The sequence below is a fragment of the Pongo abelii genome, chromosome 12, assembly GCF_028885655.2.
Source record: "Pongo abelii isolate AG06213 chromosome 12, NHGRI_mPonAbe1-v2.0_pri, whole genome shotgun sequence".
Classification (NCBI taxonomy): domain Eukaryota; kingdom Metazoa; phylum Chordata; class Mammalia; order Primates; family Hominidae; genus Pongo; species Pongo abelii.
The window spans coordinates 31,832,472-31,852,176 of record NC_071997.2 but is presented as its reverse complement, the minus strand read 5'-3'; the positions used below and the strand labels follow the sequence as shown (position 1 = coordinate 31,852,176).

The 19,705-nt window shown below is 39.8% G+C and overlaps 1 protein-coding gene across 50 annotated transcripts in view; it reads right to left on the bottom strand.

The window, feature by feature from the left end:
- Positions 1 to 19,705, bottom strand: part of MAP4K4 (mitogen-activated protein kinase kinase kinase kinase 4) — a 190,912-nt gene that overhangs the window by 49,091 nt on the left and 122,116 nt on the right. For all 50 annotated transcript variants that reach the window (XM_054547354.2, XM_054547357.2, XM_054547365.2 and 47 more), the window contains 7 exons: positions 18,425 to 18,550; positions 17,052 to 17,162; positions 12,913 to 13,003; positions 10,644 to 10,774; positions 8,098 to 8,152; positions 6,585 to 6,663; positions 2,574 to 2,749 (listed from right to left, as the gene is read on the bottom strand). In XM_054547354.2, the coding sequence (XP_054403329.1) occupies positions 2,574 to 2,749; positions 6,585 to 6,663; positions 8,098 to 8,152; positions 10,644 to 10,774; positions 12,913 to 13,003; positions 17,052 to 17,162; positions 18,425 to 18,550 (769 nt within the window). The remainder of the gene's footprint in view (positions 1 to 2,573; positions 2,750 to 6,584; positions 6,664 to 8,097; positions 8,153 to 10,643; positions 10,775 to 12,912; positions 13,004 to 17,051; positions 17,163 to 18,424; positions 18,551 to 19,705) is intronic.

The window sequence follows — 19,705 nt, the reverse complement described above, 5'->3', positions numbered from 1 at the left end:
TGTTCAGACAAGCATCTCCAGGAGCATCATGGCAGAAAATAAACAAGTTCCCTGTGAAAACAGCAACTTGTATAGAGGATTTGGGGAGGAGGGGCAAGACACCACATTCTCATAGTGACAGCATCTATTCCCTGGTCAGCCTTACTCCCCATAGAAAAGCTGATTCCACGGCATTCGAGCCAACCTTGTATGGGGATGCACTGCTGAGGAGGTGCAGGACCACGAGAGGGGATCCAGAGCCCCTGACACACAAGAAAAGAACCCAAAGGCACTAGCAAATTCACCAAAATCCACTTTGATGGCAAAATTCAAAAAGATATGTAACTGCTGAAACTAAGGCAACCAAGATAATTTATTTGGCGATTTTTTGCAATTACGGATCCATGGAGAGTGCAGCAGAGAGAAAAGCCTGGGAGATGGACACAAAGTGTAACATTAACTAGGTACAGGAAAAATAAGCCAAATGTACCCACAAACAAACCAGGCAAAACCAGGGAAAACTAATTAAACCATACAGCAAAAGAATGAGACTAAAATTTGCTCTACTTAGGCCAGACTTCAAACAAACAAGTTTCAACATCAATAACTCATTTTCAGTTCTACAGATTTTAGACAGTTTTCCCAAAAGGCCATTTTACTGGTCCCTTCACTTAATGTCAATATCTAACTTTCAGTGAGCAGTTTCACTCCAGAAATCAATCAAAAAACCAGACAGGTTGAAGAGATTTAAAAGCAGTCTAGACACACACACCTCTATTTTTTTCAAAGATATACAAGATGAAAATCAGGCTGGGTGTGGTGGCTCCCGCCTGTAATCTCAGCACTTTGGGAGGCCGAGGCAGGCAGATCACGAGATCAGGGGTTCAAGACCAGCCTGACCAACATGGTGAAAGCCTGTCTCTATTAAAAATACAAAAATCAGCCGGGTGTGGTGGTGCATGCCTGTAATCCCAGCTACTCAACAGGCTGAGGCAGGAGAATCACTTGAACCTGGGAGGTGGAGGCTGCAAGTGAGCCAAGAACGCACCACTGTACTCCAGCCTGGGTGACAGAGCAAGACTCTGTCTCAAAAAAAAAAAAAAATGATGAAAATCAGTTTCCTGGTTTTTAAGTGCCTGGGCAATTAAAACATGGTTCCGTACAAATTTGTCAGTCTACACATATAACATAAGCTCTTCTGTATGCTAGACCATCAAAGCTATTTTAATAGATTATGCTAGCTTCAAAGGGAAATTCCAGCTTAAATAATCTTCAGAATCCTTAAAATAGGTACTCTGCTATGTTTATAATTTTACACTACAAATTACTAATTATTGACACGAGGCTAATGGTATCTGGAAGGTAAACCCAAAAAGAAAATGAAGAGGTCACTGTGACTTGAAGACTGAAAGGAAGGGAAGGTGCTCTGCTGTTTCCATCTGCAAAATGTGGGTGATGAGGAAAACGTGAGATGATCCAAGGTATCTGGCAAATGTTCCATGAACGTTAGCTATTATTACTAAGTAAAGTCATGGGAAAATGATCCAATATGCAAATAATTTTTTTCCTAAACAGCGCTTCCATGTCAGTTGAGAGTTAAGGAAAAAAAGTCTTGTTTTCAAACTTTAGTTAACTGTGTTACAAGTGCATAGCTTAATGTACAAAGCCTAATTACTTTTATAACTAAGTATATCAGAAGGAAAAAGGTTATTTTAAACATCAATGATGACTTAACTATGAATACCAGTACAGGCAGAAAGGCCTCCAGACTTTGACCAATTCTTTTACTGCCTTGAACCTGCTCTTCTTAGTTTCTTCTCTGACCTTGAAATTTGAACCAAAAAGTAATAGGATACCACTTAACCAAGTGTTGTTCTATAAAGTTATTATAAGGACCCACAAAAGAGAAAGATCAATGTGAGCTAGCAGCCTCAGAGAAGATGGTTTAGTAAAGATGGTGACGATGTTTGAACTGCACCTCGCTGGACAGAAGGAAAACAGAGAGCATTCCAGGAAGGTGGGCAAAGTATGTGCAAAGACATAAAACAAAGATACTGGGAACAGAAAAGAACCTTCACTATTTAGCACAAGAGCATGCTTGTGCTGTGCATGCTACTTAAAGCAAAGTCATCTGACTATGCATGTGGCCCATGCTACCACACCACTTGTAATAGAGTAGAGCAGTAAAAATCCCCTGAGCAGGGGTTCTTGGGCAGGAGAATTATACAGAAACACACTGATGGTGATGCTCACAGCAGATGCTCAATAAACCCCAGTGAAATATACCATGAACACATCCATAAGGAAGTAAAATGGGCAGCAACAATGATGTGACCCTCGGGAACAAGAAAAGCATCCCATCGCAATGCCGATCTATTTGCTGTAAGCTTGGTGACACAACACAAAGCTCCAGCCAACTCCACCTGGAGCCAGACTGGACCCCAGGCCTAAGCACTGAACTGCAAGCAGAGAGAAACCATGCAAGCACTGGCCAAGTGAGCACTCTCACAGCTGGGAAGGGAGCGACCTACTCTAGTTGGCAAGAAACTAAACATAAAAATTTTAAAGGATGAAAACAAAAACAGGCTTAGTACCTTTCTCGCCTCTCTTCTTCCTGGTACGATCTATATGATCCTTAAGCTGGATTCTAACTTGCCTTTCATTTGGCTGATCCCTTATAAAAGGATGTTTCAAAAGCTGCTCTGTAGAGGGCCGCTGCATGTAATTCTTCACCAGGCACCCTTCTATAAAACTAAAAAATTTCTTCGACCTGTAAGAAGTGAAAAAGATCATCAAATTTCCACCACAAAGAGTAAAGATCCAAAGTATCAGTAACTTACAAGCCTCAGCATAAAGAAGAGCTTCAGAATTCACTGTGAACATTCTGCAAATGCATAGGAATAATGTATGAAACATAAATAGGAATTCAGGACTGTTGAGGATCAGGAGCATTAATTTAGCACAGTTTAAGTGGTGCATCGTATCACTAATAACACACCACAAATAGGCAGCTAACAAGGAGGTCAGATTTAAATGAACTGGATTTAAATCTAATATTGCACATTAATCACTTAATTAACAGGAGTGGTGGCAGCAAGGGGGTAAAGGGAGGTCTTTGATAAAATGAAGGTAGACGGGACAGATGTCTGGTACCTAGAAGACAAGGACAGACAATGAGATAAGAAAAGGAGCAGAGTCCACGATGAAATGCTGGGTCTCTTGAACCTGTTAATTTGACATTTCAACCAGAGTTCCAAACTGGTTGATTTGTCAGTTCCCTCTGTTTAACCTACAAAGGTGGAAATGACCGTTGTTGGTTTTTTTGGAGGGATAGGGGGAAGAGATGAATCTTTAACCTACATTTGCCATACTAGCCACTTTTACTTCTTCCTGTTTCTCCATGCCCAGCTCATGAGGACCATGGCCCTAGCCTTGGTCAAGCCACTCTTACCTATCACCTATCCTATTTTTTGAGACTCATCTCAAGAATCACCACTTCTGGTAAATCTTCCTGGCAACACGCTGCCCTATGTGTCCCCAAGTTAGGAGCCTTTCTTCTGGGGTTATCTGCTTTTAACAGACTGCATGCTTTATGTTTCTGTCCCGCTGAAAGGTTGAAATGGTACACGTCAAAAACTGGTTCCTACATCTCAACCTGTAGGCAATGCTCAACACTAGGCATGTACGCCACAATAGGTATGGAATAAATTTTTGTTGAATGAATGAGGTGTTCTTCGGTCTTTAAAAATGTGAGTCAGAAAATTAGTTCACTCTTTCCACTTCACTGCTTTTAAGAATCACTTCTATTGTCTGGTATTTCCATTAAAACTTACTTTTTTTCAATTCAACAAATATTTATGTATCAACTATTTGCATTTGTTTATGTCAGGTTCTATAACACACACACATGGGAAATAAAGTGGAGAGATTTAGGTATACACAACAGCAGACATATATCAAACTTACAGAGGAAAAAAAACCTGTTACAGTGGACTGGACAAGAAGAAAAAGTGGGATACTTGATATTCATAAGGTAGGACAGAGAAGACAACATTCCAGAGTGAAGGAATGATATGAACAAAAGTAGGGAAGTGTTAGAGAATAATGAGTTATTTTCTGAGGCTAGTATGAAAAGTGAAAAAGAATGGAAAAATAGGTTAGGGTCAGCTCAGAGAAAAGCCCTTAAAGTCATTCAAAGTAGCTGTTACTTTATTCTACATTTAATGAGGAACATGGAAGATTCTACACATTATAGTGAAATGCTTTAACACAGAGACAGTTCTAAGACCCAATGTCCACAAAGATCATTTTGAGGAGTTTACTGAAGATACAAATACCTGAGTCACTCCCCAGACCAGAAACTTTGAGGTTGGAGCCATCAGTTAAAAGATTCCAAAAGGATTCCTAAGCATTGTGTCCACAGACTAACATCTGGGAATCAACGATCTACAACGTATTTCCTAAAGTCAAGAATCAAGTTCTGCTGGCAGAAGGACACTGATCATCTTTTGAAAGCTATTTCTCAAAAAAACAGTAGAATTTACATCAGGTGGACGGTGGACAGCAATCACAAAGGAAGAAGGACTTTACGTCCATAATTATCTCATCCTTTTAGAACACTTGGGTAACATTAGAACAGGGATATAAATGGATGAAATGTGCCATCTAACCCAGTTTAAAGAAAGTTTGGTGTAAGAAAAGAACACAGGAAGCATTTATTGCTGTCTACCACTGTATCTTTGTATCACTGTATGTTGGACACATAGTGGTTAATACAGAACTGTAGCTAATGGACAGATTAATCAGAGTGTGAGATACCCTGAAGACAGCATTAACTTAGCAATCCTTCCAGTATAGACTTCTGTCAACAAAATCTGAGAGAGATAAAGAAAAGGGGAAAATGAGTACTACTTAATTAAAGCATGAACTGGGTAGTTACTCCAGCTCCACAGCTGATTCCTTGGTGACATCAGCTATACACTGATGGTTTCCCTAGGCGTGGCCACCCATGGAAGTCCAGAGTTATTATGTCTTAATACAGAAGACTGACTGGGGCTAGAATCCTTACAACTCTGTGGCAATAAAAACCATTCTAAACACGGGTAAATGGAATTAGACAGCCACATGGATACAAATGTGGTTAAAGACTGTATAAAAAATGAGAAAAATCCTGCCAGCAGAAGACAGAGGGGAAAGAACGGTGAAATGTGTTGGGAGCAAGGTCAGTGAGCTACAGGGAGAAGCATGAAGAAAACTGGTATGAAGACGGATGTCAGCGTGCAACAATATAGGGGAAAGAGAACTGCAAATCACCACAAGGTGAGCAAAAGAGAAAAAAAGCATAAACAGGAACAGCTAAAAGGCCAAACTCAGAATGGAAGCTTAACTCTGAGATGTTCTGCATATTTCAGAAGGAGAGTCAAGAACCTAAGAGGAGGCAGTTATCAATTGGAAAACTAGTAAGAACTGTTTCAAAAAAAAAAAAAAAAGCCATATAGTAGGTGGGAATCAATAAGCCCAGAAAAACAGAAAGAGGAACACAAAAAGGAGGGAAGGCCATGCATGAAGAGCCAGAGTACAGACCAGAACAAACAAGAAAGGACCCAGAAAGAAATTCAGGAGGGAAAGAGCAGGCAAAATTCTCAGGAGAACCCAAAACACTGCTCTCTCTCCTTCGAGATTTTACAACTAACCCAACAGCATGTTCCCACAATGCTGCAATCCTAACAGCTCTTCTCAGGGAAAGTCATCCTACTCTCTCTGCGGATATCAGTACTCTGTTTGACAAATGTATGAGAATTACAAGGAGAAGGAAAAGTGACAGCCTAAGAATATAAAACCATTCTGTTAATATGCTATTCTGCCATTAAAGCTGGTATGTCTAAATTCAATTAAAAAAATAATAATTACAGTAAAAGCCTCCATTAATTTTAAAATCCTACTACATGTGAGGAAATGCAAGTCAACACAGCTTGCTTTCTTTCTCTTTTTTTTGAGACAGAGTTTCGCTCTTGTTGCCCAGGCTGGAGTGCAATAGCGTGATCTCAGCTCACCACAACCTCCGCCTCCCAGGTTCCAGCGATTCTCCTGCCTCAGCCTCCCAAGTAGCTGGGATTACAGGCATGTGCCACCACGCCCGGCTAATTTTGTATTGTTTTTTAGTAGAGACGGGGTTTCTCCATGTTGATCAGGCTGGTCTCGAACTCCTGACCTCAGGTGATCCTCCCGCCTTGGCCTCCCAAAACGCTGGAATTACAGGCGCGAGCCACCACGCCCGGTTGCTTTCTTTCTTTAATGGAAAGATGTTTAGAAGTCTATTACACTTAAAAGAATGCCTAAATATTAAAATGGAACATTTGTCTTTAGACATGTTATAGTGTTTCATGTGGTCATTTGTCACTGTTTTGTAATTCAGAGAGAATTTAACAAGAAAAATCACATTTAAAAAAAATCAATGCATCTTTTAATTGGTGTTTTGGAGAACTGGCTCTTGTGTTCCCCAGAATTAGAAGGGCCAGAATTTTATCTCAGAGGAAAGTATAACTAAAAAGAAACAATTTTTTAAAAAAAGGGAAAAGAACAACAAAAAACCGTATATAGCTTACCATTTTTTTGACTTCAGCCGGGGAGGAGGGTTTCTGGGAATGAGAAACAGTGCTCTCATTGGATGCATGTCACAGAGAGCTGGGGAGAGGAGACGGTCGTGTCAGTACGGCACTTATTTTACTCATTCTTGATTTCTAGGGTTCAGTCATAAATAACATGAAATGCTCTGGCCCATCGTCTGACTGACAGGCTTCATACCAAGCAGTCTAGACATCTAGTTATGAACTCCAGGGCATACCTTGAATTTCCCATTTAAAAATAGCAAAGTGGGAGGACAAGAGCAACAAGAAGAATATACATTTTCAAACAGACATTGGAAAGTTTTCATAAATCTAAGTCTTATAGGAACTAACACTTAAGTTGTTAAACTATCTGTTAGATTACAATGAAAATGATTGTATTTTCATGGGGTTGTTGTCGAGATTAAATAAGATATGGCTTGCAAAGGCCTTCACACAATGCCTGGAACAGAATGAGCACAGTTAGGCCCTCCAGAAATGCTGTTTGTTGTTATAGCTAAAAATACTAGAAAGAGCAAAAATTGAGCATGAAATGGATTTAATTCTGTGCAATTACTGTTTGTACTCCTATGACTCACCCAATAAAGGTGTGTTAGGCACACATGTAGGCATTACTATGTCACCATATGCAATGTGCATTTTCATGTGTTTCTTTACCTTCAAAAGACCCTTACAAGGCATCTGGGCAATGAGGAGAGGCAGACAATACTATTCCCCTTGTGAACAAAAACTGAGACAAAGGATGAGGTGGTACTTCTCTGTCTTACTTTCTTAGAGGGAAGCACAGGGGAATGTATGGTGTTTGAGGCAGATCTCTATTTCTATACTGAAAACGAATTTTTAGCTGTCAATAATTATTTTCATTCATTCAACAAATATTTATTCAGCAGCAACTATGTGCCATGCCAGACAGTTATACATTCTTTGTGTATACCTGTTTTAATGGAGGCCAGCAGAAAATGCAGTGGTTTTTTCCTTGTTCTCTACAATTCTACCTCATCCGTGATCGAAAATGAATTCTATGAAGATCTCATTAATCCAGTGGAGAAGCAAACACTCACAAAATTTCAGTTAACATGCACAAAAAATTATTCTATCAATAAAGTTTTGTCTCCATTTGTAAAGTCAAAACTTAATACTAAAATTTCATGTGTTAGGACTAGCTTCACTGAATTACTCAATTTAAAATGTAAAAACAAAACTTACCACTTATTATCTGATCTCAGCACTGCTTCAGGTCACACATGTGAGTACAACTTAAGTAAAAGAAAATGTAGCCTATAGGCCTCCTAGAGATATTCAAAAGGAATAGTCATAGTGGTTGCCAAGAATTCCTTCTACATCTAAAACTTGACTATATTAATGTTGCCTACATCTAAACAGTCCACCAGAAATGCCTTTACCCATGGAGCTGAGCTGTTCTTTTTGAAGTCTTGGGAGGGGTTTAAGTCACACGTAACAAGTGAGCTAAAAAGAAAAGAAAGTTACTTACGGGGAGCACCTTCTGCCATCTCAATGGCTGTAATGCCACAAGACCAAAGATCACTCTGCAAAAATAAAACAGTACATTACAGATACTGGAGTAGATACAAAGCCACTAACTTACACGTCTGCGTATTCACACAACTTTGCTATATAAACCAAAAGGAAATTTGCCAGAAAATTAAAAGTACAAGCACATTTGTAGAACGGTGAGGGGAGGGGAGGGGAGGGGGAGGGGAGGGGAGGGGAAAGGCAGGAAGGAGAAAATTGATTTAATTAAAACCACTCACATCTATGAATGAACTAGAGCTGGTCCACTTAAAAGCATCTCTCTGAATTGTCTACTGTGAACTACTGTTATGTTTCTTCATTTCTTCATAAGCATTTAATACTTTAGACTTCTGGCCCAGATTTATGTTTATTGTTAGTAACTCAAACTTAATTAAGATTTTAAAGTTTAAAGGCCAGAAACCATTTTTTACTAAGTGTTCACCACTGAATTCATAAAACCTAACGTGGTTCACTAATTCAAATCATGCCACTAAGCATCCCCACCCTACCTGCAAACCAAACAAGTGAGCTGGTTTTCTGTACATGGAATCTTTTTTCTGATTCCCCTGAAATACTAAATTTAAAATTTGAATTAAACTTTACTTCCTACTCAAACATAAGTTCCATGAAGGCAGGCATTTTTGCCAGTTTTATTTACTTTTGTGATGGCGGGTACTCACTAAACACTGCCTGACATACTAAAGTCTTACCAGATGATATATTTTTTTTTTTTTTGAGATGGAGTCTCATTCTGTCGCCCAGGCTGGAATACAGTGGCGCGATCTCGGCTCACTGCAATCTCCACCTCCCAGGTTCACGCCATTCTCCTGCCTCAGCCTCCCAAGTAGCTGGGACTACAGGCGCCCGCCACCATGCCCGGCTAATTTTTTGTATTTTTAGTAAAGACGGGGTTTCACCGTGTTAGCCAGGATGGTCTCGATCTCTTGACCTCATGATCCACCCGCCTCGGCCTCCCAAAGTGCTGGGATTACAGGCATGAGCCACCATGCCTGGCCATCAGATATTTCTTAAAATCCAAAAAAAAGGATTTTTGAAAAGTAGATGAGGATAGTTATTATCATTACTATGTATTTGTTTATATGCTATCCTAACCAAGGAATTAAAGTTGCTCTATTTAAAGGTTTTCTAAATAATCTACACTGATATTACAAAGTTCAGACACATATATCTGAATACAACAAAAAGGAGAGACCTATCATTCCTCCCTTATTTTCATTAAGCTTTCTACACTATCAGGGTACACAAAGGGGCTCATTACCCTAACCCAGTGGCCACTCCTGACAACATGAGTGGGGGATGAGCAGTTCTGCATGTCCCCTGCTGTGAGGCAACATGAAGCACCTCTACCTCCACCTCCCCAGCGGTGATTTTGCTAAGAAAGTTTTCCTTGATACAAATTACACCTTTCCAGTTTACAGGAAACAAACTAAATGACATAAAGAAGTAATGAGACAAATCTAGAGGGTAGAACATTAGACAACAGGCCCAGGCTCTTCAGAAAGTCAGTTTTACGGAAAAACAAAAACAAAAAAAAACCGGGCGGGGGTGGGGGGTTCTAGATTAAAAGAGACTAAATAACCAAATACATTGCCTTGTTCTGCATACCAGTCAGGTCTAATTACCAACTTTGTATTAATTATTTGTATTTACTTAGGTATAATAATTATTTGGGGAATGCTGGAAAACATTTTCAAATTTTAGGGACATGTAATGACATAGTAGAGTGGAAAGTCACAAAGTCGGTTATCTATTTTAAGATACTTCAGTATATAAAAAATAAAAACATTCTGCACTACAGTCTTAAATTAAGTCTCATTAATTGGATATCTGTAATAAATACTAAAATACATGGGAAACTGTTAAGACATGAATTCCATTTTGCATATCATTAACGGGTATATTAACCAGTCTGGCTCATCTAATTAAGGCATGGATTTTTAAAAATAGTTTTTGTAAACATAGTAACCTGAGTTTGATATCAAATATGGGTTTACATCTAGATTTTTTTTAAAGTGTGTTACTGACTCAAGTCCCTAGAGGTCACTCTAATAATTTAAATAAATTTGTGTACCAAATAAAAGCTCTAAAGCAGTTTAACAAGAATAATATAAAATTTCACTCAAATGAAGCTATTACTTTATATTGGCAATATTTTAAAAAGAATAAATATTTGATTCTAACATATTCTTCGAGTTAAAAAATGGATAGCAAATAGGAACAAAAAGTTCTACGCACAACAAAGTGCTCCAGACTGCTTTGAAACCAGTGTATTCCTTAGTGAGAACACAGTCATGTGATGCAAATGGACAAAAAAGACAGCATCCGAATACTGTCCTGGAAAATTTGCACCTGCAATTTTCCTCACTGAAGGTCTTCCTCCCTGCAAAGGCAGGCAGACATGGGGTGTGCAATTTATAAGCAAAGCCCCCATCCCTCAGGCACACCAGTGGCCCTGCAAAGGCCTACGGAGCAGGTGCCTCTTACTCTGTAATCATAGGTAGCATCTGGGTTCTCATCACAGGCGATGACCTCAGGAGCCATCCAGTAGGGAGTGCCTATGAACGTATTTCTCCGCCCCACCGTCCTGTCCAGCTGAGCACTCACACCAAAGTCAACTGTGGGAGGAAGAGAAAGGCAGATAAAGAAAGATAAACACAACTACAAACCAGATATACTTGGGAAAAAACACAAGGAGGAAATGTCTTCACAGTAAACTGAAACAGCAGTGCTTCATGAATACGCGATCCTCCTCAAGGCAGGCACCACTGGTCAGGAGTGCCCTTCCACAGTAAAGTCACTGAGACTGTGAGATCCTCTACCAGTCTGGAAGCTTCTGTGAGGCCTGGATCTGGCTGCCTCCCCAGCTTCTCCAACAGTGACCAGCAGAGGGCCTTTTGAATGAACCACAACCTTCAGTGCTTTCAGCGAACTGCCACAAACAAGATCAAGTCACAGAGAGCCCCAGGTTCAGGAGAACTGACTGAGACGCACTTGACTTACCTTCTTAAACAGCACTAATAACCATAAAGATAAGAATTTCACAAAAGTTTTCTTGAAAAAAAAAACAGTACTGAATCAAATAAAGAAAATCAAGCTAAATCACATGTTCACAAACAACACACCCTAAAGCACTTGGAACTTCTGCTGATTTTTCAGTGACTTCTGCATCCCACCCAGTTGGATGGTGGTGGTGGTCTAGAGGAAAGTTCAAGGATGGGAGGCAGAGCTGGCAGGAAGACCATGACCTCTAACAGAATGCCTCTCATCACTCCCTGCCAACATTATCACTACACACACTGCCATTACCCCAGCAGGAACCTGCAAAGGTGGAGGAGCCCATGCAAAAAGGCCTACGAAGTGCTGAGATGACTTAAAGGGATCATAGATTCATGCACAGAACATGCTCAGAAAATGGCTCGTCCAGGGTGTGGACTCACTCACTGAGTACTCCTTTAGAGACAGAGACACACGGGCCAGGCAGTGCAGGAACCAGGGACACACAGGCCAGCCAGTTAGTGCAGGAAGCCTAAGCGAGCATCACAGCAACTTGGAAGGCAATGGTAACCAATCACTAAGTGATTGCTCAGGGATTATCACAGGCTGGTACCAGGAGACCAGAGCAGGGAACACACAGCTCACTGAGTCATTTGTTATGAGAACTGCTCAAGTGCTTCCTATCTTAGCTCTGAGGGGAGTTTCCAATTGGGCAGATTCCTCCATAGAAAACCAACAAACACAAACACAGGCAAGAAAGTAACTATGAAGATCTTACTTTTACAGTACAACAGCTGTGCCTATGACTTCTAAAAGAAAGGCTAACCAGACCCATATAAACATAAAGAATTTTGTTGTGATGTTAGTGGAAGAAAAATTAATACAAACTCTATTTAAAAATTTGATACAACACTTAGATGAAAGTGGCATGAGTTCAGACCCAGCTAAAGGAAACAAGAAATATAAAAGAACCCTTGTGAGTAACTCCAGGAAAACACCATGGGCTGTAATTATCCAACCATGCAGAAATTTATCAAGCACCCACTACAATGAAATCACAATGCTAGATGCTGGGTAATACACTATTTGCTGCATTCCCAGAATTTACATTTTGGTAAAGGAGACAGTAACAGAAGTAAAAAACAATCACATAACTATACATTGTGAACAATACTATGAAAGAAACAAGCAGCAAAGCCCAAGACAGATCAGAGGTTGGAAAAGGCCCCTGAACATGAGAAAAAAAAAAACTGTGACTTCAAAACTGAAGTCAAGTGTTCCCAATGGGAAGCAGTCATGCAAAGGCCCCAAGGCAAGACCCAAGAAGTTTAAGAAAAGAAAAAAAGACAGTGACTGATGAAGAGAGAAGTAAAGACAGACACAAAATGAGGAGGGAAAAGTAGCATGGGTCAGATCCTACATGGCTTTTTATGGGCAAGGGTGAGAATTGTAGGTCTTATCCAAAGTAAAATAGGAAGCCATCAAGGTTCTTTAAGCAGGAAAGTGGCATGGTCTGATTTGAAGATCAGTCTGGCTGCTGTATAGAGAACCAGGGGGCAGGGGGCAGGGGGGAACAAACATGGAAGTGGGGAAGCTGGAGCCAAGCTAAGTAATATGCTCGGTTCCCACATTCTTAAGAAGAACAGAAATAGAAAACATGGGCAAGACTGAACTTTTAGCTAGATGGAAGCAGAACTGGGAGTGCGGCTGGCTTGTGCCAGGTGCAATTATGAGATCACGCTGCACATCCATTACATACCAAGTTTCACCTCTGCATTCTCAGTCAGCAACACATTCTGGCCCTTGATATCCCGGTGAATCACATGATGAATGTGAAGATGTGCCAGTCCCTGAATAGGAAAGACAGACCTGAATTTTAGTTTTCTGTGACTATAAGTAAACAGCCAAGAACACAACTTTTATAAGAAAGTGCACATGTGGACCAAAGGCGTTTGTGAGCTCATGAACATTAACTTTGTCTTAGTGCATTCCCAGGAAGACAGCACCAATACTACCACACACACAGAAAGAAGTCCTCCCCACCCTTAGGTTCCCTGTGTGGGCAACGTGACCACTTCTAGCTGTGCCTTTAAGATACACTGCAGATTACCATCTGCAGTTTCTCTGCTATAATTTGTGCTATTTGTGTACAGGGTGGTTCCTTTCCCACGCTAAATGTCTAGAGGGTGACCCCGTGGGCATATTTGAACTAGACACATCTCAGGGGAAAAGCAAAGGGCAAGAGAGGGCTTTGAAATCTGGCTCTTTAACACTGGCTAGCCTTCCCACTGCACAGTGACAAACTGCTAAGTGCTGATCAATCCCACCTCCATCCCAAGCATAAAACGATTGTGCGGTCAAAAGAGCCTTGTGTTCAAATAAAATATCTTTCTTTCCCAAGGAAACAAACCTACTGGGCATATAACACTTTTTGATGACCTTGTATCTGGAATGAGGCCCAAAAGCTTGTCTCTTACAAGAGGTGGTGGAAGAACAAAAACACATGTTGCATCCAAATATAGTCCAAGAGACAGCAATGCATCATTCTCACAACTCATTTACTTATTCTGTCCTTAGCTAGAGAAGCCAAATATACAGCTCGCCTCCTTAAGATACAAGCAACCTATTTACTCTAAAATGTCTCAATCCAAAAAGGGCAGATTATAAGTAAGGGTTATTTGATTTTTCCTGTTTATTCTTTTTTCATGGGGTTTTATTGTTATCATTACTTTGTAAGATATGAATTAAATACAACAGCTCCTCTAGAATACTAATTTTTCTAACATAGGGGGTTTCAAAACATTCATTTACTGGTCTGTCTATGAAACAGAGCAGAGCTTATTTGACGGATCTGTTTATTTTTCACAACACAGGATGTGCGGTATTATACCACAAAGCACTGACTAGAGAAAAAAGCACTAAAAATATATGGTACCTTATTGCTATAGTTAGGAACAAAGCACCTCTTCTCAGCATGGTATAACTTCAAACAGCAAAAGGAGAGACACAAAAGCTAACTTCCCAATTCTTCGTAATTCCTATTTCTATTATTTCAGTTCATTTTTGCTCTCTAACTTGCACAACCTCTTCTTAAACTTTTACAGGACTATCTTAACAACAAACATAAGCACCCACATCTTGTCCAACAAATGTGGCTCGCATGCACTCTTGTTCATTACTAGCAGTAAATGTATGGAACAATGCTTGTTTTCCTGTCTATACTGCTACAGGATCACTGCTTCTACAGGGAATTAAGGTGTGTCTAGCAGCTCTGCAACAATGTTATACGATTATTCTGAAAAATAAGTACATTTTTCTTCCATGAAGTACCTGGGAGTGTATGTGTGTTCAACTAATCCCATACCAGAAATTAGGCCACAATTATCCTTCCTTAGCAGAGATGCCAAGTCCAAATACTCAGCGAAGGACCTGTCCTCGAGCAAATGCATCAGTGTTTCTAAACTAGGAAACATTTTTCCCTTAACTCTGTATCATGCATGGCCACAGAATAAAAGAGCAGTCAAAGGCTGTCATACAGTATTGGTTACAGAAAGCTCTAAGTTCCCATATTCAATATGAAGATACTGCCATGTGGAATGTGAACATGGAAGTGGGCTGAAAAGAACATGCAGGCCTGCTGCTAAGCCTCGTGGTCCAGAGGGTAACAGTGTGCAGGCTCCAAAAAGCACTTCTCTATTGGCTGGGGCCTACCTGCTTAGGACCCTCCCCATTCGAAGGGTCTGATCATAATGATCATAATGTCTAAATCCAACATCTAGTGAGAAATGAGGAAAGGTTCTGCCACCACAGAAATTGTTTAACCCCAACCATCTTTGAGAACACAGCTTATCTGTCTGGGGGTGGCTGCATTCCTTTCTCATGAGACCTTACCTCCAGCTTATCATCCTGCTTTCTCTTTACCAAAGCCAACTCTTAGTAACCCCTATAATGAACACACACTACTGCATGACACACGAACTCTCCCTGAGGCATTTGCTTGTTTTTGGTTAATTTAAACTTTTGTCACGAGGAAAAACTCCCATTCTAGATGAAATGTAGGCGAAGGAAGCTCGTGTTTCAGATGCCCAGCGAGGTGAAAAAGATTTGCTACGTCTCAAAAAGATGTTCATTCATGTACCACACTCAAGTTGGCTTAGAGGCGTCAAACAACTTGGGCTTCTTTTAAATGTTACTGGAGATTACTGATGGTAAAATGGCTAAAAGTACATATTACATATGATAGGTAAACAATGCTTGCCTGGGTATAGAAACACATGTAAGTTGTCTTTGATGTCTTTGAAGGCTGAAATACATTTGATGCCTAGGACATTATGCTAAAAGCTAGTTCTCTGCTTGAGATATCCCATACTGGAATTATATACTAGAAAAGTAGGGGTGTGGGTGCGTGGGTGGGGATGTGTATGGCTGGGGAGTGGGTGTTTAAAACAAAGAATAATGACAACAATTAATATTTACTGATAGGTAGCTATGTATCCACACGTTACATTAAATGATTAATATACACTAACTCATTGAATTCTCCTAACAAAAGTAATTTCAAAGGGTTGGTATGTATAGATGAGGAGAAAGTAAGTCCTGAAAGTTGAATAACATAGGGTGTGCTATAGGTAAGCAGCAGAGGTAGGACTCAAACCCAGGTCTGACTTATGCTAGTCTCCAACCACTCAACCAATGTTCTACGCTGCCTACCATGCTAAACAGTTTTAGTTTTTAATAGAATAAATGCATCTGGCCCAGTACCTGACTTCCTTTAAAGGAGTATAGGGCAGGAAGCTTAGTTTCCCACATTTAGGCTCTGCTTTCTATAATAGTCATAAAAGATCCTGACATTTTAATGACATTTGCAAGTGTTTATAAAAAGATGGTTCTCCTGTCACCCTACCCCACCCCCTACAACTGGTCTTTTTAGGGGAATTGCCTATTTTCAAAGACTACATAAATATCTAAATAAAAAAAATTAAATGTTTCTCTAGGAAGTCTAGATGGCAGTTTTTAAACCTGCAATCCTCTATGAATCTTAAATATAAAAAGTGGGATAACTTTACTTATTAAAAAAATTAAAATAACTTATTAGTTACTTTTTTTTATTAGTGGGGGAAGCATAAGAATTGGGCTTCAATTTAACTTCATAATCTTTTTTTTTAAATGTGGTAGGTAAATGAAATGCAACCAAGTAATGTCTGTGTGTAATTCAGGGATGAAGTAGAGAGAAAAACTGTGATCGCCAAATGAAGAGACTCACTGGTCATATCCTACATGCACTGCTCAAACACGAAATCCTAGAAACACTATGCCTGTGCTGTCAACATGGCTTTACTACTCAAAAGAACCATTTAAAAGCTGCTAAAATAGCAGTTCAGAAACTTGCTCTAAGATCGTTAGCCAGCTTTTCAAATGGCTGTAAATAATATTAAACATTCCAACTTTTCTTCATAAATATTGTAACAGATTCTAGTAGCTAATGACAAAGACTTCAAGGTGATTTTGAAAACCAGCATTCAGCACCATTAGTATTTACTTATAAGCTTATACACAGAATTCCTTTAAAAACAATAGTTGGAGATTATTTCTCTTCCCTTCCACTCTGATTTCCTTTTAACTCAAAGGAAAGCTGCCAATAGGTATGTCATGATGCCATGGAAAGTAAATTCAGAAATGCTTTTTTTATTTAAGTCCACCTTCTTTACATACTTGCCAGAGCCAAATCATGATGTAGCTTAAAATTATCAAAGCTAGCTAGATATACAGAACCCTTGGCTGTCAAAGAGAATAATCTATATAGGTATAAGTAATGCAAAGAAGTACTTGGGGCTGGGAAAATGAAAACGGAAGCACAGGATCATGAGTTGGAGCACTGTAGCCACCCACTTTCCTTACCCTCAGGATTTCTCTGGAGATGTAAGCGATCCAGTCTTCTTTGAGTGTGTTCCCTTTGGTGTTCTTCACAAGGTCTGTAATGGACCCAGCCCCACAGAACTCCATAACAAGCTATAGGGCAGACAAGACACAAGGTGAGCAACATATCTTGGAGAAATTGGGAAAACCAGTTTAACCGCCATGCCCTCTCTTTTCTAAAGACCTAGAAACGTGATGCTCCTCAATAATTCATAATAATTTGGAGGCACCTAAATAACTGAAAGCTCATTTCACAGTCCAGTGTATTCGCTCCGTATATTTGGTCCAGGAGACTGACAGTGTCTGGTATTCTAGAGCACACCCAAGTGCAGCAATTCTGAAGTGCTCATTCTCTCTCAGAAGCACATGGGCACAGGAGGACCACTTTGCTCTTCATCACTACCCAATTACCAAATATCTGACTCAAATATTCCCTAACATTCTTTTTCATTTTACCTCAAAAACATCCTATTTTTCACATTATGATCCTCAAACTATTATATTTTATATTAACTGGGTCTAATGTGAATAAAAATGGTATTTTTAAGCAGTTATACAATTTTTAATGCAATATTTACAGTATCTAAATGTTTGAACAATATGATCACAATGGTATGTTTAAAGTACCCAGAAAATAAACTGAATTGAACTATTCTAAAATTTTAACTATGATCTGATTTGGGCAATAGTAACGGTAAATTTTTTCCCTTCTACTTAATTTTGCAAATGTTTTCTGTAATGGCCTTTTAAAAATACTGATACAAAAAGTATTAAACTATCTTCCTGCTTTATAAGTTTAAATAATGTGATAGCCACAGATCTGATGGTATCTCCAGGTCATTATCTTGAATATAAATGTGCTCAAAAAGAGGTAAGGTTGAATGTGTCAATTCCAGAAATTTCCCTGGAATTTGTTTTAACTATTATCATTAATATTATTAATAAGCTACTGACAGAAGTTTGTTTCTTGAGATCTGTCTCTCATTTCCAAGTGGTAAGCTCAATTTACTGAGCTTTCAAATTAATTTTGTTCCCATAAATAAAGTTTTTATTGTATTGCTTTCAAGCTCCTAATTTCCTTGCTATTTGGTTACATTCCTTCTAGATGCTGCCATTTTATTCCTGAAACACAAAGTTAACTTTTTTCCATGCAATGTGAAATCAACATCAAAATAAACAACCAGCATATAGTCAACCCAGAGATACAGGCCAAGGAAGCCTTTAGAACCTGCCAGCTACTTACTGCCCCTCTTTATTGTTTTTCTTCCCTCCCTTTCCCCCACCCCCACCCCCACCATGCCCTTACAATTCAAGCAAATGGAATGCCCACAAATACTCAGGAAACATCCACCTACCCAGAGTTGGTCATCATGTCCTGGAGGGCTCTTTTTGATGAAAGCACCATAATATGTTGCAATGTTTCTGTGATGAGAGTATTTCTTTAGCATATTTATCTCCAGTTTGATTTCTTCCTCTTCATCCTTATGAAAAAATAAAAATAAAATGTGTGGCTACTGAATGATGTGCATGACTTTACTTCCCCCACACTACGTACAATAATGAAAGGAACACAAGTTCCCCATCCTCCAGGAGCAGAGGCACATATACATTCACTTCATCCTCGTGCCAAGAACAGGAACCTTAGAGGACTCATCCTTTGAAGTGTGATTATAGGACGTGATGCACACGGGGTAAAGACAGACACGGAGAGCCGCAGGGACAGTGCGAGGGGACTGCCCGGCCAGCTCTCCCACTAACTGTGACCTCGGGCAATGCACTCCACTTCTCTGAGCCTCGGTTTGTTCAGCTTTAAAAATGGGACCAAAAAAGGGAAATGACTGATACTATTTGAAATTATCACTTGGAAAGTCTGTTTCCTTTGCAAATACAGATCATCTGGTCCATTTAAGACCAGAAAACGTTCACCTCTAACAACCCTGCACGGCAGCACCCTCTAGTGAAGCCAAGGCAAAGTACTGAATACATGAACGCAGGCTGGAGGTGTAGTCTCTGACGGTGTGCTCAGCGAGAATCCACTAACCCGAAAAGAGGTTCAGCTGCATCCAGTGGGCCCCAGTAACAAAACATCACTGAGCATGTGATTTCAGACTTGGCTCCTCTCCTAGCATCTTGGTTTATTGAAATAAGATGAGCAGAGGAAGAAACCCAGAGTTTGTGTGAGAAGATCAGGGTGGGGAATGAAGGAAACAGATAGTGACACAAGTCTGGAAAATAAAAATAAGTTGCCCTTGTAAATGACAAAGGCTGAGAAGTCTGTGATCTCCACCTCTCTCTCTCATATAAACCTGGAGAAGAAGCTGTGCACACCAGCCAGGTAGGCATTCTGTTCCTTGTTATATATACATGACATACTACCTGCAAAGAGTCAGGTTAAGGAAGATTTGTAGTTAGTACAGAATGAGGGGAAAGCAGAGTTAAAGTGAGAAAGAAGAGAAACTGCAGGAAAGGGAAAATCATCCTTGATTAGAAAAGCACAGTGTAAGATCGAGAGAAATCTGATGACCAGATCTCTAGAATCCCCTACACTGCATACATTTTCAAAAGGAAAAGATGACTAGTCCCCTAAAATGTCCTTACTTTTCCACACTGACACAATCATTCCGCTCATAACTGAT